General features: G+C 40.6%; 1 protein-coding gene across 2 annotated transcripts in view; it reads left to right on the top strand.

Moving 5' to 3' along the window:
* The first annotated feature begins 1,935 nt into the window (after positions 1–1,935).
* The window catches only part of LOC140726955 (anosmin-1), a 189,748-nt gene continuing 166,077 nt past the window's right edge, over positions 1,936–25,606 (top strand). Inside the window, exons 1-2 of one of the 2 annotated variants that reach the window (XM_073044000.1) lie at positions 1,936–2,238; positions 20,548–20,595. In XM_073044000.1, the coding sequence (XP_072900101.1) occupies positions 2,053–2,238; positions 20,548–20,595 (234 nt within the window). In that variant the 5' untranslated portion in view covers positions 1,936–2,052. The remainder of the gene's footprint in view (positions 2,239–20,547; positions 20,596–25,606) is intronic. The other variant, XM_073044001.1, reaches the window with a different exon arrangement.

A 25,606-nucleotide genomic window follows, 5' to 3' on the forward strand; every position in this document is an offset into this window, starting at 1 on the left:
TTAAACTCCGAACTCTGGAACTCCCTGAGATGTAGTCATGTCACGCTAACCACTACGTTACCTCGGCGCCCAACTTTCTAACCAACGGACCTCAGATAGTCAGAATGCATGATTGCTTCTCCCTTCCTGTCATCCTCGGCATTGGTGCCCCCCTCCCCAGCTGTACACTCTGCTCACACATGACTGCACGGCCGAACACCTGAGTAATCACATTGTCAGGTTCCCTGATGACACACCAGTGAAGGGGCTCATCACCAACGATGATGAGATGGTCTACAGAGAGGAGGTGGAAGAGCTCAAGGCCTGGTACCAGGCAAATAACCTCTTCCTCAGTGTCAACATGACAAAGGAGATAGTTATCGACTTCAGGAAAACTCACGCCACTCACAATTCTCTTTACACTGGCAGCACAACAGCGGAAGCAAGAGCAGTTTCAAGTTCCTGGGAGTGCATTAGCTTACACAACCTCTCATGGTCCCATAACACAATCAGAAGAGGTCATCAGGGAAGAGACATCCAAGCCAGGACCACCAGGTGCAAACCCCAAGTGATAAGGCTGATTCACACCTTCACCCACTAACCCACCTCTCTACACCCCCAATCACCACAACTTTATAACTTCCTGTCTGTCTGTCATATATATATAGAGAGAGAGCTGAGGTGCCTAAAACTTTTGCACAGTACTGTATATTATGTCTTTTCAGTTACCAAATAACACTTAATCCAGCTGAGCTAATACAAAGCTAAGTGCTCTTATTTCAGTTCCCCAACCAGCTTTCCATTTTAATCAATATACAGTACTGTGCAAAAGTAGACTGTTGAACAGTACTGTATTTATTGTATTTTTTCATTATTGTGTTTTTTATCTTATTGTCTGATTTTGTACTGCATCGGATCCGGAGTACCAATTATTTTGTTCTCCTTTACTCTTGTGTACTGGAAATTATATTAAACAATCTTGAATAAAGTGACCAGCTTTTGCTTGGATGTAGTCCAGATGCTCATTCCGTACATAAATACACCAAGGTGGTACAAAAAGGAAAGAGACAGAATGCAGAATAAAGTGTTAAAAGTGCAGAACATAAAGTGCTGGATTTTGGAACCAGTGTAGAGGTGAATGGACATGAACAATAAAACTGGGACCTGTATCCCCATGTGGATGTTTGCAGGGAATGAACTAATTCGGGCAGAGGATTGTGCTGAAAAGGAGCAAAACAAGGTGACTGGGAGAGCTACGTTTTACTGGAAGAAGAAACAGTAAGTATTTTTAGATAGGACCAGACCAAGTGAGAGAGATGCGAGTTTGTGACAAGTCTACAGTGCATGCAATCGTATTATCTTTTAGTAAGGAGGCACTGAGGCAATTGAGCAGCCATTATCTCACAGGCAAGGAGTTGAAAGTCTAACTCCTGCTTCTGTTCTTAAGGTTTGCTGTTGTAACGAGGGATCATTTGTCGTTTGATATTATTTTTGCAATGCCCCCTGGGATAGCTTGTCACATTAAAGGCACCATGTAAATGAAATTTGTTGTTGCTGGAGCTTCTTGTGGAAACGTTGTCTGATCCATTGGATAGTTTATCCCGATTCTTGCTGCCTGAACTGAATTATTTTCTATAATTTAATTACTTTAATTCAAATTGTAATTGAAGTTCCAGTTCCATTTGTAACCATAGCCTGTCTTGAAGCTTGCTAGTGCTCCAGGGATATGAGTTAAATCTTTACAACCACCTCGGTTGATTACTAATAAGTGGCATACTTAAAACTGGCGGATTTTTCGCTTCTCCACTTTTAAACACATTCTGCAGCGCATTCCTTGGTGGGAGGCTGTGTGTATGTATAGAGAGGGGACTGCTTTGCGCCCGCCTCCTACCTGTCAGTCAGACTGCCCTGGGCTAATGGGAGCTTCGTGCCGCCTCCGGGAGGCGGTGACAGGAGTTTTGACTTCAGCCTGAGAAAGGGCTGTGAACCTGGAGACTGAGAACTGCTCGCGTTCAGGACGGGCTCGTCCACCAGCTGCTGAAACATCCACCCGGAGTGTTGCCCTGGCATTAGATGGCTCGATGCAGCGCACTGGCCACCCGTGTGGCACTGGCCCTGTGGATTACAGCCGGATGGAGCTGGGCAGGTCGCAAGCACGAGGAATCGTTCGCCACCGACAGTGTTTCCAAAGCGAGATGTACTTCGCGTTGTCTGAGCCTGCACATCACTCGTCTCTCAGCTTTGTTCAAGAACTTTCAGGTAGATCAGACAACCCCCTCCCCTCTAACTCTTAGCGACAGCTACACACACACACACGACCATTATTTTGGCTTGAACACAGCACGAAGTTTTGATGAGCTTTCGCTGAGAACGAGCAGAGTTCATTAGGTGCTGAAGACAGGTTCAGGTAAGATCGGAGATATCCAAAAGATATACTAATATTTGGCTTGAAATGAGTGAGTTTCATTTCACCCGCTTTTCACAAGAATTATAACTGAACCTAATCTATGAGAATCTCACACCGTTCGTTCATAAAACGCAATCTTTACTTTTTGTGCTATGGAGTTCGGCATTTGAAAGAGGTGAAAGTTAGTGCTTCGTTCTACGTTGTAAGGCGCTAATATTGAGTATAATAGCATTTATAAAAAAAAGAGGGGTTGAAAGTGCTCGTGTCAAACCACGTGAATGTTTGAGTTAGCTGTCTTTTTATACATTTTGGAGTCAAATTCAGAGATTTTGAACACTTGTGAATAAGCTGGCAAATGTATTATGAACGTAACTGCTAGGAATTCCATCAAATCTCGTTACTGAATTTTCTTCAAAAAGGAAGCATTATCACTTATTAAAACCGCACATCTCTGGAATTGGCATTTTATTTTATAATGCTACGCCGCGATTTTATTTCGCGTCCCAGGTCCGATTCGATTCGATTCGGAATGATTCCGGTTCCGACGCATGTTGTCCAGTCTCGCCGTGGAGGTGAGTTCTGCCACAGCAAGGACAGTAGGCAGTTGCTGAAGTTGCCCGTTTCAGTGACGGATGTCGCATCTGTCACCTTGTAACTGCGGTTTAGTGAGAACAAGGTAACACAATGCGGAGGGTGGGGGGTGTTGAGATCTCTAAGTGACCTGAAGCCGCCAGGGTCTCGAGTGTTTTTATTTCGTCGTTCTGTGACTTGCGTCTCCCGTAAACCTACAAAGGGGATGGAAAATTGCAACAATGATGCCGGGCAGCGTCCAAGCAGGTCTGGCAACATCCGCACATAGGGGAGATACTTCAGGTCAGTGACTCCTTAATAACGGAGGAGACATTATTAACCATCATTTCAGATAATGCCCTACTGTCGAAAATAAGTCATTTGTACCACTGCGATTGTAAGCCCCGGTTCTTAACAAAACTTTGACACCGAAGGCAGCAGAAAGTCGACAGAGCGAAAACGGTGCCCGACTTGGACCCTGGCAAGGAGTTAACAACCTGTAAAAACCTAACACAACATGATCAATGAAAACACTCTGCTTCGTTGTAGGGAAATTCCTAGGAATACTTCCATTCACACTGCTGATATTGGGCGAGTTGATGGGGGGGGGGGGGAGATCACAATTGTAAACCCACCCCACCAGTAAAATCACCGTTGTAAATCCTCCCGCGTCCCAACACACACGTCATATAACATCTATGCACACGGAAATCTAGGACTAATGAAATGGGCGCCGAAAATCTACAGCAGTGTGCGTCCTGTGGGACTAAACATTATTCACTCGGTTGTGATAAAGCGAGCATGCTCTGCATCACAGTCCCCAAATGATATTCAGCGGAATGCAGCACATTACGAGGTACAGTAGGCAGAAGAGCACAGGCTTTTCCGTTTTGCTCGGGGGCCGAAAGGAAGAGTGGTCGCGGGCAATGTGCTGGCTCTTCTCTGTGGTATTAACTCATTGATTTGCCTTTCAAAGGAATAACTTCACAGCGTGACCAGAGAGATAGTCAACGATTTGGGAATAATGCAACGTAGAAACGGACCATCGTGGCCACAGCTCCCGTTTCTATTTGTCTCTCCCCTTTTAAATGCCCCCTTATTTCTTAAACTTTTGGACTCGGCTTCCATCAAGTCCGAAAATGTTGGGAGTACTCAGCAGACCAGGCAGTGCCTGTGGGAGTAGAAATGGAGATGATGCTTCAGGAACTGGTGTCAAATACCAGCATTCATGTCCCAGGTACCGAGTGAGGTTAGAAGTGGCGATAAATTACAGATAAAATCAAATGAGGAGGCAGAGGATTTGTTGGGACTCCCCTCGTTCTGTCTTGACAGAGTGCAGTGGTGGTGGGGAGGGAGGGGGTGGATAGCCTGGAGTCCTAACGCGTTCCGACCAGGAACGATTAAGCTCAAGACTCACCCGCACTGACATGGACCAAGTTGAGCCAGGGTGCAGCAACTCACAAAGTTGCCCTGGTTTCAGACAACCTTAGGTGGGGAGTTTTCAGATTAAACACCCTGAGGATGTGGCTATTGAAGAGTCACCACAAACGCGGTCTTCAGTTCGCTGCCATCCCCCAACCCATCAAGCGCTAACTCTCTAACCAAGCGAGCGTGTTCAGCCGGCTGAAGGCTCAGCTGATTCATGTTTGCCCACACGACTAGACCGAGCGCCTGTTTCTCCGCCCCCTTCCACTCGCTCTTCGCCCTTCCATTTCACGATTCCCCGCCCCATACCCCACCTTCCATCCCCCCCGCCCACTTCATTTTAAACAATGCGAAAGCCTATGCAATTTTGGATGGACACTAAAACAACGAGGGAAAGTCACGGGTATGTCTTTTCACCTGGGTACGAAGTTGTTCATTTCAACGAACATGATGGTGTATGCCACTGGTTTCTGACGCAGTCTTATGAGCTAATTTTACTCTGAAAGAATTATTCTTCCACTGTCAGTGTGCTGTGTGGGTTTGGACGATTATCAAGCGGGAGTGCAGTCTCGTGTGATGAAGAGAAAGGCATTGGTGGGGATTGAGGAACGTTTTTGAGAGATGCATTGGAGTATGCCCAATCCAATCAAAATTCCGTTGCATGTAAAATTCCAGCCAGTACCAGACAAGGCCATGATAATAATTGTACAATTTGTCCTTTTAGTGAGGATAACCACAAAGGCTGCCCCAATTTGGAAGTAATTTGTTTTGAACTTTGGAGAGGGGCTTTGACTGGGTAGCGGTGGAGAAGATGTTTCCTCTTATGGCAAAGTCTAGAAATAGCGTTCTCTGAATTTATATTTGTAATATAAATATATAGTTATATTTTCTGCCCTCAGAAAGTCATCAGTGTTCAAACATTTTTTTCCACAACGGGCAATGGGAACAGAATCGCTGAACATTTCTAAAGGCAGAACTGGGTAGATACTTGATAAGCAAGGGGATGAAGGGTTACTGGGGTAGATGGGAACACAGAGTTGAAGTCACAATCATATCAGCTGTAATCTCAGGGAATGATGGAATGAGAATGAGTGTGTTTTGATTACTCCTGCACATAATCAAAACACACAAAATGCTGGAGAAACTCAGCTGGCCAGGCAGCATCTATGGAAAAGAGTAAATAGTGGATGTTTCAGGCTGAGACCCTTCATCAGGACTGATGTTCCTACACAAAATCCCTCTGTACAGTAAATGTCAGTATCATGCAAAGGAATTTCAATTGGATGATTGAAAATACAGATGAGTGTACTGAACACAACACACAGGGAGTTCTTTGGCATTGAATCCGCTATGAGAATCCCTTCTAGTCCTCAGAGGGAACTTACCCTATTGGAGCTGTTCAGTCCAACAGTGGACAAAAGTGTATTTGCTTTTTTGTGTTTTTTTTCCTGAAGAGGGAGCTAGATTATGATTGTAAAATTCAACAGTGTTCTTTTTAAAGACAGGCCAACTATGGGATCCAGGATTCTTCCAAGGCTAGTAGGTTACTAGTAAATTTCATGAAGAACACCAGAAGGAATGACACGCTGTACACTGGCTTATTACCAAAAATAAATGGAAGAGTGATAATTTTGCAGTTAGAAAGCAAAACTCAGGAATGGTAGGAATATCACTTTTAACAATACAGGTCAAGTGGAAAAATTTTATATTCACAGTATCAAGATAAAGTATATACTAATTGCAATTAAAGTTATATGTAAGTAATAAATTCTGCTCCTATAAAATATATTCAAAAGTATGTGCATTTTTTACTCAAATGCACCCTACAGTAATAATCAAACTGACATCACTTCTCAGTCAATATGTTTTACTTTTTATTAAAACCCATCTTATTGCATTTTCTCTCACCCTTTTAGTCTACAAACTAAGAAAAGAATGGGAAGGTGTGGAGGGCTACGATCCGCGGTCTGCTGCAGTTGATAGGCAGAATAAGAATTCAGCATGACCAGATGGACTGAAGGGCCTGTTTCTATGCTGTAGTTCTCTATGATTCTAATCTATTTACCTGGGGGTTTCTTTAGGTGAACAGCGAATGCAGCACTGTCAGAGCTGCTGCTTTTAATGAAAAGCAGCCCCCTCTACCCCTTTCCCTCTTTGGGTGAGTGTAAATGATTCTAGGACTTTGCTTTGCAAAATAGCGGAAGACCTTTACCTGGAGTCCTTTCCTTTGTTTATCATTCACTTAACATCTTTAAAACAGATTAATCATTCTACATTACTGTTTGTGGGACCTTGATGTAAAAAAAAGTTTATTTTCTTTCTTTACATAGGAGCTAAATTTCAAAAAGCATTTTATTAGTTGTAAGTCTTCTTAGGATGCAAGATGCCACTTCAATGGATACTTTACTTCCCCCAGCTGTGTTATCTTATAAAAAGTATTCTTTTAAAGCACTCCACGTTAACCTATTGAGCAAAGTGAATACAAGGGTCAGAAAGCTAAATGCAAAATTAGGTAAGAGGTACAAAATCACTATATTCCCATGCTTTAGGACAGATGGTCCAAGGTGCAGTTATCTAGGTTTTGGTATCAGGACAAAGTGGAGTTCTCCAGGTTTTTGTACTGGGACAAAGTGGAGTTTTACAGGATTTAGTACCAGGACAATTGTTGCTTTTCAGATACACTGTTCACGAGCAAATAGTGCAGAATTTTCAGATGACATAAAAATTAAACCTATTAAGTAGTTAGGATGGTTGTAGTAGACACAGGCAGGCTGATAGAATGCCAGATGAAACTGAGAAAGAAGATTATAAAGTAGAAATAGTGAGCAAGTGAACTAAATAGTATAATTTTAAATTGATAGAAAAAATTGGGAGAAGTTTCTGAAATAATCTTTGAAGGTAGAAGCATGTTATTAAAACAAGTTAATAAAGTACGTTATATTGTTGGCTTTGTAAATGGAGATACATCCAGAAAGTAAACTGAAATAACACACCAAATGGGCATCAGCATTTAGAAATGAAGGTTTTTGATCAAGAACAAAGGGATTTGCTGAATGATTCTGGTGCTGAGGGCTCACTGGATACATCGGAGAATCTTCATTTGTGAATCAGATAAAGTGAACAAAAAGATTGAAAGTGGTTTCACAAGAGCAAACAAGGAAAACTTCTAGTGGCTGACGGTATGACAGCCAAAGGGTGGAAGATCGGCAAATTAACGAACGTCTTTATGGAATGAATTATTAGGATTTGGACTTCATTGCCTCACAGGGTATTGGATACAGAGTATTAGGAGTCTTTAGAGGGAATTGCATTAATATTTGAAGGAGAATCAAATTAACAGGGATATGTAGAAAAAGAAGGGAATAGGGCTAACTGGACTGGACTTCTCTGAAAGAGCTAGTTCAGAATCTGTGGACATCTTTCTTTCCCTGTACTATTTTATGGTTTTATTTTCTTTTCCTTGGACAGCATTGGATGATGATCTGGCCATTAGTCTTTCAAACAACATTATTCAATGTTCTCTGGTCATTATCTCAATGTTTCCTACTTGATATAATATGTCTGAAGAGCTTCTTCAAAAGTAACTAAAGTATGTAAATTACTGCAAAGTACTTTGGGGTCCATGTATGAGGAGAATTATTTTGTGCCTATCTGGATTGAGGCCAGGTGCAGAACATTTATCCGCATCCCAGATAAAACTAGTTAATACCTCTCAGGTCAAGTCTAGGATTTTTCCAATCCATATACTGTAATACTGTAATTGGGTTTCTAATATAAAAAGACCTAGGATCTATCAACTATTTGATCATTTTATCATACCAAAGTATCATACCAAGGTGGAATTAGTTATATAGAGGATAGACCTGCTGCCTGAAAGCTCGACTGACTTGCATTTGACCCTGACCTCCAGAGCTGTTTGTGAGGAGTTTGTATGTCCTCTTGGGACCTCATGGCTTCCTGCATCTGCTCTAGTTTCCTTTTGTATCTCAAAGATGCATTAGATTGGTAAGTTGAATGGCCACTGTAAATTGCCCTAGGTGCATAGGTGAGTAGTAGAATTTAGATGGACGATAGGGATGTGGGAAAAATGACATGTATTAGTGTAAATGGGTGCTTGATGGTCAGTGCAGTCTCGATGGGCTGAAGATCCTGTTTTTGTGCTGAATGCCTCAATAAGTCCAATATTATTCAGTTTTGAAACCATCTTAAGAAGTTGAAATCTATAATGTGCATAAAAATAACAGAAAATAATATTGTTATTTCTTCCTCTGAAAATTGAACAGCTGCATCATAATTGAACACATATTGCAGTGAACCAACACATTTTCATTTGAATTAGAACATAGCGCTGTGTCAGTACTAAAGGTATTACATAAGTAGGGGGCTAACTCCTATCTATTAAAAGATATGAACTGAGCAACTTGTGTTGATTTACAGTGAAATATTTTCTCCTAATTCTCATTGATAGTGTAACTGGAATTGAAAAAATATAATCATTTAGTTATATTTTTAATTTAACTTTCAAGAAAGCAATGGTTGTATAATGATTTGGATGGCAACTCTTCTAAGAGTGCAGTATTGATTTACTTTGATAAATGATCTAAACAACAGAATTTATCTTTGAGTGAATTATGGGGTCTTCACCATTCATCAAATAAAAGCCAATTTCACACATGTGATGACCTATTGCCCTTCTGTGTGGTAGGTTGTAATATCTCTTTATGTTGTAGGAGGCGTTTTTAATTAGAATTTCTTAAGATTACCAAACCCCTTCAATGGTCATTGAACCTGTTCACCGTTAGGTCCTCAAACTGATCCTTAAAGGAATAGTTGTTAATTTACAAGATAGGATACATAAAACTTGAATTGGAAGCAATTAACTGAAGATAATTCAAATCATCCCTAATTCTCTTAATGTGTGATTTTCAATAGAACTTGTACATCCTTTTTTTCCATTACCTCTAAAATATACGTGCTCAGTTCAAATTATTGGTCTTTGTGTGGAATTCTGGTTATGATTGTATGCAGCAGGCATATAAATTAATAATTTTATTGGAAAGTGTGGACTGATTTCAATGACAATCAATAGGGCAAGTGACTTGCTTCATTACTTATGCAGAGAATTCTCCCTTATAATCACGTTATTGGATCAGTAAATAAACAAATTTTTCTATATTCTTCATTTGTATACACATAAACATACATATGCACACACACTTACACTCTCTCTCACACACATACATTCACACTCACACGCTCTCTCTCACACAGAATTCTTCCCTTTAAAGTTTTCCTCTTGTTTAAATTTTCTACTTCTGTCTTCCTATTTTTCTTTTTTTTAATTTGCTTTTCCCTTTCTCTTTCTGCTGTACCTTTGAAATTCCTGCCATCATTGTATCTTTGAGTGATGCAACTTGTATGTGTTTCTTTGGGAGATTTTGCCCTGCTCCATAGCTGTACCTTCTTTTACAAACTTGGACATGGAACCAGTCTTTTAATGTGCTAATCAAAGCTGGGTAAAAGCAGCAATTAGAGACTGCGGTCCTTAGATCACTCTGCCTCTTTTCAATAGGAAGTCATTAATGGTAAAGTGGTATTTGTGGCAATGTCTCTTCCGATTTGTGTGAAAATATTTGTGGTGTAGCGCTCCCTAATTACCGGGGCCCTTTTAGAAACCTTGAATAATGATTCACAGTTCCTCCGTAAAATGTTCAGCTCATCCCTGATTTATGAATAATTCAGAACTCTGCTATGAAGCTCTTTTTGTCTAAAAGTGGTAGAGAAGTTGAACCAGAAAACTGTGTCAGCAGTGCTTGGGGCTGGAAGGTGCCATACAAGCTGCTGTATTCACGCCGCTTCACATTAAGTAGTAGATCTGGTGGCTTAATGTAATCTTCTCCAAGGCCCTTCACGTTTCAGAACAAATGTCTTACCACAGCGAAAGCAACACTACTGAATCATATCTGAGAAATGATTTTATATGAAATTGTGGGAGCTAATCTGTGAATGAATGCATATAAACACAGTAATATAAAAAAGACATGTCTCATGATTGATAAATGGCTACTTAAATGAGATTACCACTAATTAAATTATGGTCATTTATGTAGCTCTTTCTTTAATATTGGAGTGCCAAGGGTATTCATGTCAATTAATTAATCTAGGGAAATGAATTGCTAACACAAGGAAAATGGAACTGACAGCTCACGAAATGTGATGCATAAACAAGATAATCAAAGATTGCTGGTTAGCTCCACTAAATTGCTTCTCAGTTTTCTTTTTCCATTCTTCGTTTGCATGATCCTGCACATTCTTTCTTTTTTTGTGTGTGGCAGGCTCATTATGTTGAAACCAAAGCCCTTTCACATTATTTGACACTGCCCTGTTCTCTCTCAGGAAATTAATGCAGCAGGCCTTTTTATTTTGATAATCTATTATCACATGAAGTCCAAATTTAGCACCAAATAAATTGTATATCCCTCCGGTCTTTTCAGCTTTGGTGACATCTGGGAGAATGGAACTCTGTCATAGAATCAAACAGTCAGAGCCAGAGAGTTGTAGTGCACAGAAGCAGACGCTTCAGCCCAATTCATCCCTGCTGCTCCATCTTACTTGCCCATATTAGATCTGTATTCCTCTATGCCTATATGACTTTTTTCAAAAGGTATTCCTTCTTCCCTTCTTTTAATTGTTTTCATGGTTTTCCCTATGACACAGACAGGAAAGGTTCAGCTCCTCAGGACTACGCTGACACTCAAAGTACAGCTCCAGTTCCACTTGTTATCTCCCTGCAACCGATTTTCCATCACATGCCCATAAACTCTCTCTTAACTTATCCTGCCACCTTCCAAACTTGAAGAAAGTCAAAGTAGTCATCAGCACGTTTCTGGGAGGTGGGTGGAAACTGGAGACACTCACCCTACCACGGAAAATGTGAACTCCACAAACACAGAGTGCCCAGGGCCAGGACTGATCTATTCGGGCTGTGATGCAGCAGCTCCACTCGCTAGGCCACTGTGCCACTTCCTTCTTCTTCTTTGGCGGACTTTCAAGATCACGGAAGACTTGCCTGCATATTGGTTCCGTAGATTTTGAGCTGACTGAAGAGACCACCGTGGGGTCCACTAAACAGACACACCAGAGACTGCAGACAGTGGATTCTGGAGCGATACTCAGGGTGCTGGAGGAGCTCAGCAGGTCAGGCAGCATTTTATGGAGGACAATGGACAATTGACATTTCGGATCAGATCCTTCATCAGAAAGATCTCAATGTAGAATGCCAACCATCCATTTCTCTGAATCGATGCTGCCTGAACCTCTGAAATTCCTCAGCATCGCGTATGGGAACTATAAACTCTCCCACACAATGGGCAGATGGAACATCGCACGATGGACCAGTGTGTCACTTGTGAGGTTGCTTCTGCTGCTTAGAGTGGGCTTCAATTGGGTTTCGCATCTAAACATTGACGACTGTATTTTACTTCTTGTTTTAATTTTAAAGTGTGATTCTTTAATTGGTGATGCCTAGAAGCATATACTGTGTATTTTCACTGTTGTATGTAGTTGTGTTACATTAGTGATTTGGTTGGATGAGTATATGTACGTGTGTAAAGAGGAATTTGGCACAGCAGATTGGATTTCTGTTTTTAGCTAAGTATGCAACACATTTTCCCTCTAAAATAGCAGCTTGTTGTTATTATCCCTAGTCACCTCAACTATGTGTTATGCTGCTTATCTTCAGGAGAGAAGGGAAAGTGATGCCTTCTGTTGCAATCCTGCCCCTGTGGGAAACCTGGGTGTCCATAGTGCCTCATTCCATCCCTTTGAAAGCAGCAGGAAGCCAACTGGCTGATTCGTAGTCAGCTGCACAAATACATGGAGCCTTCCAGCAATAAATGAGATCCTGACGGGAAACCTGGTGTGTGCAGGGGTGACATTTATGCTCTGCAGCCTTCTCAAACTGCGTTCTTGTCATTTTCCTGTTGGCAAGTCATGAGGTAGCTAGATAAAAGCAAATGCTTTTTCAAAATAGAACCTCAATAAACATGAGAAAATAATTGATATATAATTGTGGCAATGTTACTTTAGTTTCAATAATTATTTGATTAAAATATAATAAGTGCTACCTTGATATTAAGGCTTGTTTAAACAAAGAAAATGTGTTCATCATTGGCCGACTTTGTTAATTATGATGTGACTAACAATGCACAGACTTTAAAATGTTTCTTTACACTTATCAGGACGAAACAGAACAAAACAAAACTTTCTTCACAGTGTTCACTGATGAGTTTTTTCTGAAGTATCAGGGAAAATCTATGGGCATGGTAAAGTATGTTCATCCTTGCCACCATCTGTCCTGACTTCAGGAAAGCGAGATGATCTAATTACCGATAGCTTGTTGTTTGTCTTTTAAAACAGTATTCATAGGGAGGGTAATGAGAGTTTTAAAGCTAATTTCATTTGGTACCCTTAGGATTCACCCAAAAGGAAAGATGCGTGTCTTGTTTGCTGGGTTGAATTTGAACTCAGGTCTCAGGAGGTGAAAAGTACAAGTTTTCCAAAGGTCCTTTCTTTTTTTTAAATTGGATTCTGCAGACACTCAAAGAATCATCTGTCATCCTCATTGTATTGCTAATGTAGTTTTCACAGTCAAGTCACTACAGAAATATCAATTGTGGCAACAGGCTTCCAAATATATTTGGAAAAATTACACAAGGTTGTCTACAATGCTGTTGTTATCTTATTGATCCACAGATAATCAGAAATAAAAAAATCAATTGCAAGTTTACCATATATCAACATCCATTAAGTATTTGTATAATTATATAAATGATATAATATCTGAGGTACAGCAGCCTGAAGACATATACTCAACATTTTAGGAACAGCTTCTTCCCCTCTGCCGTCAGAGTTCTGAATGGACAATGAATCCATCTCACTACTTTTGCTCTCTTTTTGCATTATTTCATTTAATTTTTTATATTTCTTATTATTATTCAGTTTTTATGTCTTGCACTATACTGCTGCAACAAAACAACAAGTATCAGTGATATTAAACCTAATTCTGATTCTGACTTTTATTTACCTCACAGCAAAGATATCATGTTTAACTGGAAAGAGGTGCCAGAAACCTTAAGAGGAACAGCATTGTCCCCTCTACCATCCATTTCCTGAACCCAGTAATTCCTCTTTTGCAATATGTATTTATAGTAAGTTTTTATATGTCTTGCACAATACCACTATTGCAAAGCAACATATTTCACAATCTATGTCAGTGATAATAAACCTGATTTTGACTGATTCTACATTGTGATTTGTTTTTCTCCTACATCAAGGAGGCTGGCATTCTTTAAGCAGTTTAAAATGCAGGAAAGGGGACTTGGTATAGTAGACACAGCAAGATTAATCTACAAATTAATTCATAATCTTTTGAATTTTCAAGGCACACACACACACACACACACACACACACACACACACACACACACACACACACACACACACACACACACACACACACACACACACACACACACACACACACACACACACACACACACACACACACACACACACACCCCCCCCCCCCCCCCCCACCCCAAAGAATGGAAATCTAAGTCATTGACATGACTAAGGTCAAACAGGAGCTGAGACACGAAATACTCAATGCTATCTCTAGTGCTTCCTACTGTTACGAGGATGTTAATGGAGACCCCGTTTCTATTCAAAGTGCCTTTTTCTTTTCAAAGTAACAAATATTAGCTTGATGAGGACATCTACTCCAATGTCTTTTGTTCTCTGTCCACTCTACAGTGTTTACCAAATACACATGATCAGATAAAGAAGTAACTTGCTTGCTGGAGGATGTTCTGATTGAGAGCTCCATGTGTATTTGATGTATGTTTAAAATTCTCTCTGTAAATTTGATCAATTGTTTAAAATTGTGCTGCCACTAATTTTATGGAGCTACAATTCTGACATACACTTTTGTGGAGGTGTTAACTTCCTTCTCGTAAGCATCTAGAGTCTGATAATTGAAGAATCCTTTAAAACTATTACATTTGGCATAGTTTCATTAGAATCATTTTTTAAAAATTGTTGAGTCCTAAAGAAAGTAAGGTCTTTCCCAGCTCTTAAAGAACATTCTATAATTTTTTGATTTGTAATGCAAGCCTAATTTTAAAATCGTTTTGTACAAACACAATTCATTTTTATTGGCTGTTAATGAAAAGTTTGAGCCTTATTTGGATTAACAATTTCATAAGCATTAAACAGACTTATTCAACTGAAATATTACTTTTCACATTTTCAATTTATGGAACATAGCTGCTCTAATTATCTAACGTGGTGAGTCTAAAGAGAATGGAAATGTTTTTGCACTGCTCTGCTGAATTATGTGACTGTAACTAGATGTCACATTGATTTCAAAGCCCCTAGGCTAGACAAGGGAACAATTAGCTATGTTCACACTCTTCTGATTCCCAACCAGTGACCTCTCCTTAAGAGTGTGTGTGAATGTGCATGTGAATATGAGTGAGGACAAGTTTGTGCTTGGCTATGATACTCTTCAAAGGTAGCATCACTGTGTTACATGTCAGATCTCCAGAACAGTTTCTTAGTAAAATACAGCATCTTAAGGTGAGAAGAGCAATAACTTGAAAAATTAAATAAGACTATTAATTCTGTACTTAATATCTACTACAGTCATTGTGCCATACATTTGATGGAGAAATGTTTTATTTGTATGTCATATAGAAATCAATTTAGAATGGCAACATAATAATGTCTGTAACAGAAGTAATTTACCTTTAAGACAGAGCAGAAAAGCTGAAATCATTTATAATTAGAAGTTGCTAGTGCTGATTTCATTGTAATCAATAGCACTCAGCAAGAGAGCAGCTCCAATGATTTTTGACTTAATATTTGTTAACATATCTGCTGCTGTGAGACTGTTTGCCTTCTGTACTCTACTTATGGAAACACCCTCCCTAAATATCCCACCTCCATCTTGCTTAAAGCTGCTTCTTAAAACCTACCCATTTGCCAAAATATACATGAAATATTAATAATATTTTTCCAGTCCAAGTTTAAAGAAATCACATTTTGTTTGTGAGATTGTCGGTATCAAGGTAATTAGCCACAGATTATAGCATGGTAGGTATTTAAATCAACATCTATTCATGGTCAGAACTAAATGGAAGTTATACATTGCTCCCAGAGTTAACTGCTTGTAGGATTTTTACTGGAAGGCATTCAAGTACGCGTTAAACACAAAAGTCCTATTAACTAATGACCTCTATGTTGTTATCTACCAAATTGCCAATAAAGGGGCATTTATTGAAGCAAGTTTACCAAAATAAAATATAATAAAAATAGTAGCATTTCTTTTATTTCATGGCAAAAAATGTCAAAATACTTCATTTAGTAATGGCAGCAACTGTTGCCACGAGACAGTTTGTCTTCTGTGCTCTAGTTTTGGAAACAATCATCCCTGAAGCATCCCACCTCTGTCTTGTTGTAAGATGCTCCCTAAAACCTACCTATTTGCTAAAAAATCTGCACACATGCCCTTCTGTGGCTCAGCATCAACACTTATCACGGTACCGGGAAGCCTCTTGGGGCATTTTTCCACATAAAAAATACCAATTGCTGTCTTGTAGTTAGCAGCACGTTCTGCTATCACTGAAGCTGCAAGTGGCTTTTCAATTAATTAATGATAATAATTGTCTTATTCATTGAAGGAGTAATGTTGTCTGAGGATCTGGATGAAAAGCTAGCTCTCCTTTTAATACTATTGAGAAGTCTTTGGTGTTTTTCTGAAACATAAAACAAAAAACTGGTCTCAACAAAAATTGAAGGATTTTAAAATATGTGTTATATCCCCAACACTGCACTCGCTTATCAGTATATTTGAAATCAGATGCTCCTGCTAGTTAACTCTAGCAGGCAGCCCATTTTGTCATCATTCCACCTATCAAGAACAGTGCTTGAAATAGTCAGTAGATGCTCGATCTATGCATCGCATTTTGGCAGTCAGGCACTTTGTGTTGCCAGCTGTCACCCGCATGGGAGCCACTACTTATGGCTTCTTAATAACTTTTGTCAAGTGTTGGTTGCTAGTTCAGTGAAAATAAAAACACAAAACTGAATAAGAGTCATCTTCGGCCTTGTTTGGAATGGTTATCGTGTTTATTATTGTAACGTGGAAGGAGGCTGTTCAGCTCATTGAATCTGTACCAGCTCTCTGACCACCCCATCAATCCCACTTCGTCATCTATATCTCTCTATCACATATACGAGGGGTGATTGATAAGTTCGTGGCCTAAGGTAGAAGGAGTCAATTTTAGAAAACCTAGCACATTTATTTTTCAACATAGTCCCCTCCTACATTTACGCACTTAGTCCAGCAGTCGTGGAGCATATGGATCTTGGACCTCCAGAAAGTGTCCACAGCAGGGGTGATGGATAAGTTTGTGGCCTAAGGTAGAAGGAGGTGAGCTCTTAGCTTCATCCCTTCCCCTCCTGTCTTCTCCTATCATTTTGGATCTCCCCCTCCCACTTTCAAATCTCTTACTATCTCTTCTTTCAGTTAGTCCTGATGAAGGGTCTCGGCCCAAAATGTTGACTGTACTTCTTCTTATAGATGCTGCCTGGCCTGCTGCGTTCCACCAGCATTTTGTGTGTGTTGCTTGAATTTCCAGCATCTGCAGATTTCCTTGGGTTTGAGTTATACAGCTCTCATTACATGCTCATGCAGTTCAATTCTTTGAGTGATTATGCAGAAAGTTTGAAGTTAATAACTCATCTCCTTCTACCTTAGGCCACGAACATATCAATCACCCCGATGAGTCGAACTGCATGTGCATGTAATGAGAGCTGTGTAACTCATCTCCTTCTACCTTAGGCCACAAACTTATCAATCACCCCACTCTGGACACTTTCTGGAGGTCTAAGATCTGTATGCTGCATGACTGCTGGACTAAGTCTGTAATTGTAGGAGGGGACTATGTTGAACAATAAATGTGTTAGGTTTTCTAAAATTGACTCCTTCTACCCTAGGCCACAAAGTTATCAATCACCCCTCGTACTCTTTCACATACCCATCAGCTCCAGACTAATTCTCCTGCTATCCTATGACATTTAGGGATAACTTACTGTAGCCAACTAATCTACCAATCGGTATGTCAATACCAATATCAGTAACTGACAGCATCATAGTCAGTTATACCATGAAAATAAACCCTGTGGCCCATTGAGTCCATACTGATCGTCAAAGATCAAATTTTACATTAATCATACTGTCTACACCGTGTTATTCTACCTGTATTCCCCGTTGATCAACTTCCCCTTGATCCCAACTCTCATATACACACCAGAGCTAATTAATCCACCAATCCACACATTTTCGGGATGAGGGAAAAAGCCAGAGCACCTGTGGGAAACTCAAGCAGTTATCTGGAGAACACGTACTCTGCACAGATAATACTGGAGGTCAAAAGTGAACTTGGGACTCTCGTGCAATGAGGCAACAGCTTTAACTGTGCACTACCTTGTTGCTCTTGGCATAACATGACAGTCTGATCAAAGCAAAATAATCTAACTCACGAAAACTTACTTAGATACAACTGGTGTATATGCAGATGTAACATCTTTGACATTATTAACTCTGGCAGGGATCCCGATGACTTTCATTTACAGACATTCTGTTTGTCCCAGCTGCAGCAGTAAAAGTTCAAAGTTTTTGGAGAAGACCATAAGATTATAAGACATAGGAGCAGAATTGGGCCATTTGACCCATCGAGTCTGCTCTGCCAATCAGCCATGGTGGATTTATTATCCCCTTCCCCACCCACACCCCTCTTTACATCAGCAACACAGCAGTGAAAACTGAGTAGTTTCAAACTCGTAGGAGTACACGTCAAACACAACCTCTTATGGTTCCAGAACACACCCTACACGATCAAGAAAGCTCACCAATACCTCCACTGTTTGAGGAGGCCGAAGAGAGCTGGACTATGCACATCAATCCTCACGTCCTCAGGGTGCGCAGTAGAGAGCATCCTAACATGCTGCATCGCTGCACGGTACGGAAACTGCACTGCGGTGGAGAAAAAGGCTCAACAACAAGTCAAAACTGCCCAAAGCATCACCAGAACCAGCCTACCTACCATCAAGGACATATGTACAGAAAGGTGCCAGAGACAGGCCAACAACATCATAAAGGATCCCACCCACCCTGCTCATAGACTGTTTGTCCCACTCCCATCAGGGGAGAGGCTACGTAGCATCCACGCCAGGAGCACTGGACTCAAAACCCAATACTCTCCCCAAGCAGTAAGGCTGATCAACACTTTCACCTATTAACCCAGCCCATCAAACCCCCGCCAGCACTATTTTATCAGTGACAATAATTTTGTTCTCCTTTACACTTGTGTACGGGAAATAACAATGACAATCATGAATCTTGAATTCTCAACCCCATTCTCTTGACTCGAGAAGCTCGAAGGGCTTCTTTACTCCCTGGGATGGGACCTAATGATAAGATTGCTTAGTTATAACTTCATGAATCATTTGCACTGTCTCTTTTTTATGTTCTTTTTAGCTTTTCGTGACAGTGCTTTCTTGATTTAATGTGATAGGTATCAAAATACACAAACCTATGTTCCACACAAGGCAATGTGAGCAATTAATGCAAATCTGTAATTTGGCTTAGTTAAGTTTTGTTATTATGTTCCATAACTTTCTCTGGATAATTACACATCCCAAAGGAGTAATTGGAGTTAAGTAACGCTTCCTGACTTTTTGCAGTGTAAAACAAAACATGTATAGAAGCGTATGAAAGGAATAGACAGAGAGAAATGTGCAGAAGGGAAGAAAATACATGGCTAAAATGACACAAAGTATTTCATAAGAAACTATTGACCAGTTTTATAACTTTTGTGATTTGGCTATTATTAAAATAATCTATGATATGATTTTTAGAAAATGAAAGAGGTCACGTTGTATCAAATCTATTGACATGTTGACTTTATCAGTTTTATATCCAATTGTAGGATGTTACTCTGTTTTGACACATTTAAACAAATGTCTGGTATTTTAGCTCTGTTGTACATTCAAAGCACAGTAATTAGATGTACAATGTACGTAAAAAATTGCATCATGAAATTTCTGCATATTCACAGCGTTTTATCACGTCACCATATAGCAAATAAGGAGATAAAATGTAATGTACCCACTGTAATTTTTCAAAAACTTTTAAGTTTGAACTATCATTCCTGCGGTATCTACAAATGCTTAGAGCCTCTGCCGGCTTACTCATCGGTTTACTTAGGACACATTCTTGACTATTTGACACGCCGGAGTCATCCAGCCAAAACTGAGAGTGTTTTAATCTGATATCTGTGTCTATGCACTTAATCTCCTGAATCACTGAGCAGCTGTCAGGCCTGGTGACTTTTCTCTCTGAATGTTGTCACGCTGTTTTTAGATAAACACTATTTTTCCTCCCCTCGTTTCACACAATTGTTCTTTCTGTGTTGGCCGGTTTCGCATCTTCCTTCTGAGTGGCGGGAGGGTTGCCGAGGTTAATGATGTCACTCTCCCCCTCCCCTGCTGAACACACACGGGCTTCGGACCAGCGATTTTGTTTTTTGCTGATCCCTGTGATTCAGCGAGAGGTGAAGACCACTTGTTGAAAAATTGCACGGGACATAATGTCATTGCTGAATGATATCAAAATTAAGGGTAATTTCTCACCTCTGTGCTCCTGATGTGGAGCCTCACTCACCAGGATCACGTAATAAGGCCAATGGAAGGGCATAGGTCTCAATTTACAAGTGACAAAATTATGGGTTCTGCTTGTTCAATGTTTTGATATGCCCTTGAGGCAAGAACAACACGAGAGAGGAAAATTTACCCTGCAATGTCAATGTTGTCTGCAGAACATTTAGCTAGTACCTCCGACCAGCCACTAGCTTGCAGAACTGTTCCAGGAATCATTGCAAGAACTGTACTGAAACTTGTCTGTCCTCTCTGTAGGATACTGCCAATCTTGGAAGCAATTTTCTTCTTTTGCATACATTAAAATAATTACACAATAATAAACGTCTTTGATTTGAGATACAAAGTAACGCAGGATTTAACAGTTTCTTCATTTTATTTTGCAGAACAATGGATCTTTGAATTGGTGTCAAAATCACAAGCAATGCTCAAAGGTGAGTAGGTGAGAAACAAGAATGATAAAAGAATGTACAGTATAATTGTAAGTATTTTCCACATTAGTCTTCACCTAGGTAAATACTAAGTAAAGCACAGCACTCAAAGTAGGCCAATCTACAACTCAACCTTAACCATTTCTTCTCCTTCTCCTCTCTTGTTGATGCTGGTTTTCCATCGGTCGTCATTAGCAGCCAAATCCTGAACAACCATTTAACTGTGTGAGACAATGTAATGATTGCTGGCAAACTATTTGATTTTAGCAGAAAAATGCAGTCAGGTCTACTGTTGCACTCTCCCGGGCCCTCTCAGCAGAGCCACCCATGACTGAGAACCACTGTAGTTTGCAAACCAGCTTCGCAGATCTCTGGAGGAACTCGAACGGGTCAGGCAGAATTTGTGTCAAGATTGAGGGTCTCAACCAGAAACATTGACCATTCATCTCCTTCTATAGATGTATCGCTGCTTGATCTGCTGAGTTCCTCCAACAGTTTTTGCTCCAGGTTTCAGCATCTGCAATCCTTTGTTTCTCCAGCTTTACACCACCTGAGGGTACTAATTGTGATCAGTCTGAACAACTAACCACATACTGCTCTGTGAAGTCTGCTTCTGCAGCCCCATAACCATAACCTTTTGGTATTATTTTACATTAATTGCTGCTAACTTTACTTTTTGATGTAATTCTTTATTTTTTATAATAATTGAATGTTGTTTTCCATTGCGTGACATACCAACACACCACAGCAAATTCCTGATAGATGTAAATGCACTTGGTGAATAAAGTTGGTCCTTGACATGTTAGAAGGTTACTTCTTGCTATTTTCAGGATGTACACGGTATTGGTGGAAAAGAAGGGTGTTTTTAATCAAATGATTGGATTGATTTGCACAGCAGCAGAGACCTACATCAGTTATTCTGTGTCTGGCACTTCCTCAGTAAAGTGTTTACCACCTTTTGTCCTGATCCTTGCTGACTCTTTGACCCCAATAGATCACACAGCAACAAAGCCCGTATCTGCCTGGTCAGGTTGTGTTCAAGACCCCTGGTGAGAGGGGACAATGTACCGGCAGTGCCCAAGGTCAGAATAACACTAGCAACTGCAGGCCTGGACTGTTCCTTTCACACTCGTACAAAGGGCAGGATTGCCCTTCTCCAGCCGGAGAAGATTATTTAACTCAAAGCTATGAAGAATAAGTGAAGACAAGCTGTCAGCTTTGTGTTCATATCTCTTGTGTAGCACAGCACATCAGTGACAACCATTGCAAGAGTGCTGACTGAATGATTCACCTCTTCAATTTGAGGAGTTCCGGTATGCAAGTGTAAAGAATTTATCATTTTATTCCGCTTTCTATCCTGTATATTCAGATTATTTCCTTAATAGGTCTCTGCCTAGAAGTTAGATTACAGAACATTATTACGTGACTGAACATGGGCTTGGAGCAGCGTGTAGTGTGACAGTAATTCTGGGCGGTTTTGCATCTGGTATTTCAATGTTTGCCACACTTTCGGTGTTAGGCAAGTATCAAGATTCCAGTGCAATTCCTGAACACTGCTGGGAAATTACAGAACTTTCCTGTGGTGAGTCCAGTATTCCACCTTGGCCCCCGTTCTCCTTATACCAACTCCTCCCATCCCCTCTGTAACCAATCCACTGCTTTCCCTCTCAGCCCCCTGAGCTCCTGACCCTGTTATTCCTGAGAGGCCTGCAGCCTTTGTTTTCATTCTAATCTTTCCCCCGACTCCCAGTAACGCTCCACTCCCATTTTGCCCACTTGTATGATTATCGAGCCTACCCTGGATCCAAGGGGTCAGGCCTTCACTGGATTCTACTTCCATGTTGTTCACAGTCTCACGCGGCTCATTTTTATCCCCAGAACTGCGCACTATTCATTCATAGCAAGGCTTTGAGTTAGGCATCTGCAGAATCACTGGTATTTACGATTTCCACGTCTCTTAGCGGTATGCCTATCCGAAAGAAGTTTAAGTCTTCTCTTCGACGGGAGTTCAGCGAGATCCTTGCTCATAGCTCCTACCTCTTTGATTTCTGCTGCTCTCCAGCTCCCTGCACCTATCTCCTGCCAGCTTGTACTCCTTCCCCTCCTACCCTCCTCCTCCTTATTCTGAATTCTGTCCTCCTCTTTTCCAGTACTGATGAAGGGCCTCAGCCCACAACATCAACTATTTTTTCCTTCCCTAGATGCCGTCTGACTTGTTGAGTTCCTCCAGCACTTTGTATGTATTTATGGGGACTATTGATGTTTGCATTGGTGGATCCAGGACTACATCAGCTGAAGGAGCTCTTCTGCCTCGATGGACACCTGTTAGGACACTCCTTTGAAAATGAATAATTCATAAATATATCTACTCATTTATTGAGAAACGTTGCAGAATAGGCCCGTCTGGTCCTTCGAGTCAAGCCACTGAGCAACCCCTGATTTAACCCTAGCCTAATCACGGGACAATTTACAATGACCCATTAACCTCGCAACTGTAGCGTCATTGGAGTGTGGTGTGAAACCGGAGCATTCAGAAAAAAAACATGCATTCCATGGGGAGGATGTACAGACTTCTTACAGAGGAAACCAGAATTGAACTCTGAACTCCAGTGCTCCAAGCTGTCTATATACCATATACTATAATTTCATAACATTGGCGGGCATGAGGTTCAAAAACACTTAGGGCTAAATAGAAAAATGATTGGCTACCAGTCAGAAACTGTGCACAACAGTTGCCTGTGTTATGACACAAACAGACAAATTGGAGTAATAGATACTTTTCCTATGGGTGTTATCCTGTCTAAATATTTTAACGTTTTTGTATAACACTCTCTTTAGGTATAACAGCATGTAATTAGACTTCACTTGTTTAAAATTGTGCTGAAATTGTTGCGAGAGAGTGAAGGCAATTCTGTTTGTGGTTCTGGAATTTTTTTTCTGGCATGATATTTAATTGAAAGAATTTCACTCCCTCTTTCATTACTTGTGATAGGGATCACATTAGGACGTTCATTGTCTCAATTGTTAATTGAGAAATAGTGTATGGTTTCTTCATTTCTTATTCATTCTTTGCGGCATTTTGGAGTTTTGAACTAGAGGTCATAGCTTAAAGGTGAAAAGTGAAATATTTAAAGGGAGCACCTTCTTCACTCAGATGGTGGTGTGAAGGTGGAATAAACTGCCAGCAGAAGTGGTGGATGTGGGTTTGATTGCAACATTTAAGAGAAGTGTGGACAAGTATATGGATTGGAGGGGTATGTAGGGCTATGGTTCAGGTACGGGTCGAAGGGGACTTGGCAGGATAACAGTTCGGGGTAGATGGGCCAAAGGGCGTATTTTTGTGCTGTAGTGCTCGATGGTATATATTCAAACATTTGGAATTTTATCGTTTTAGTAATTCCTCCTAATAGGTTTTACTTTTAAAAGGCCTCTGTGTGAATGCTGTTTGATTGTAGAATCTGTGCTTTAGCGTGAACCCACATCAGCTGCATCTGTACATCCACAGCCACTGTTCTGTTCTCTGAGAACTGCCAGGGCAGTTCACAACAAGCACCACATGTTCCCAAAACTTGAATGAGTTAAGGCTGGTGAGGGGTCTGAAAACAGAGGGAAAAGTGGCAAAGGTCTGGCTTTGAGACAGTGGCTGTGGAGATTTGAGCTGTAGAGTGTGAAAGCCACAAACTGAGCGTGCAGGAGGCTGAGTGATCCAATTTAAATTAGTTGAAAGGAGGCCTATTAGAATCAGAATCAGCTTTGTTATCACTGATATATGTCATGAAATTTGTTGTTTTGTGGCAGCAGGACAGTGCAATACTTAAAAAAAGGAATAATTTTTATGTCTTGTACTGCCACAAAACAACAAATATTTTACACGAATAAATAAATAGTGCAATAGGCAGTGGTTCACAGATCATTCAGAAATCTGATGGTGGAAGGGCAGACACTGTTTTCAAAAGATTGGGTGTGGGTCTCCAGGCTCCTAACCTCCTCCCCAGTGACAGTAATGAGATGAGGGCATGTCCTTCATGATGGATGTCGCCTTCCTGAAAATGGCGGAACTGACTCAAATGCTGCTTGCTTAACTCCTGCTCTTACTTCCTGTCTTCTCTTGTTCTTAAGAATGCAGATTCTTTGTAGGTTCAGAGTAATAGAACTCCAGGAATCCCAGGTGTTGAATGAGATGATACAAACCTGCTTGGGGGTTTGCAGGAAGGAAGATGTTGAACGTCAGCATGGAGGTGTAAACTGGCTAAGTAATGAGCAAGAAGATAATGATTATTGAGGAAAAATGCAATGTTATTAATTTTGGATAGAACAGAAAAATTAGAACATTATTTAAGAGGTGAGTAAATAATTTGAAAAATTTTTAGAGCTATGGCCCTTCTGCTCCAATGATCACCAGCCAGCAACCCTCTAACACCAACATAATCACAGGACAATGTACAAAGACCTTCTAATTGGTATGCCTTTGGACTGTGGGAGAAAACCGGAGCTCGTGGAGAAAGCCCGTACAGTCATGGAGAGAATATACAGCCTCCCTACTCCGAATTGAACTCCGAACTCCAGAACACCCTGAGCTGAGCTGTAACAGTGTCACTCTAACTGCTACGCAACCATAGCGCGGCCAGTGTAGGTGAACCACGTAATCTGGAAGGGTAGGTGCACAAGACGTAGGAAAGTAACCAAGAATTATAGGAAGCAATTAGAAAATTAGAAAAGCAATCTTGCCCTTTATATAATGGGAATGCAGTTACTGAAATTGTGGAGAATTTTAATGACCATATCTGAAATGTTGAGTGCTTGTTAATGACCACAGAATTACAACAGAAACAAGTCAGCCTCAAGCCTAATGGAATATCTAGAAAGGCTGAGTTATGCTATCTAAAGTTAAAAGCTAAAGTCTCTTGTCAGGCCAGTGCTTATGTCAGTTTCCATGGTGTCAAGACTTCCCCTGGATAGTATGCCAGGTTAACCCCCAGCATTTTGCCAGTGCCCATTTTCAGCTGGGTGGACT

This window comes from Hemitrygon akajei, chromosome 4 (assembly GCF_048418815.1).
Source record: "Hemitrygon akajei chromosome 4, sHemAka1.3, whole genome shotgun sequence".
Classification (NCBI taxonomy): domain Eukaryota; kingdom Metazoa; phylum Chordata; class Chondrichthyes; order Myliobatiformes; family Dasyatidae; genus Hemitrygon; species Hemitrygon akajei.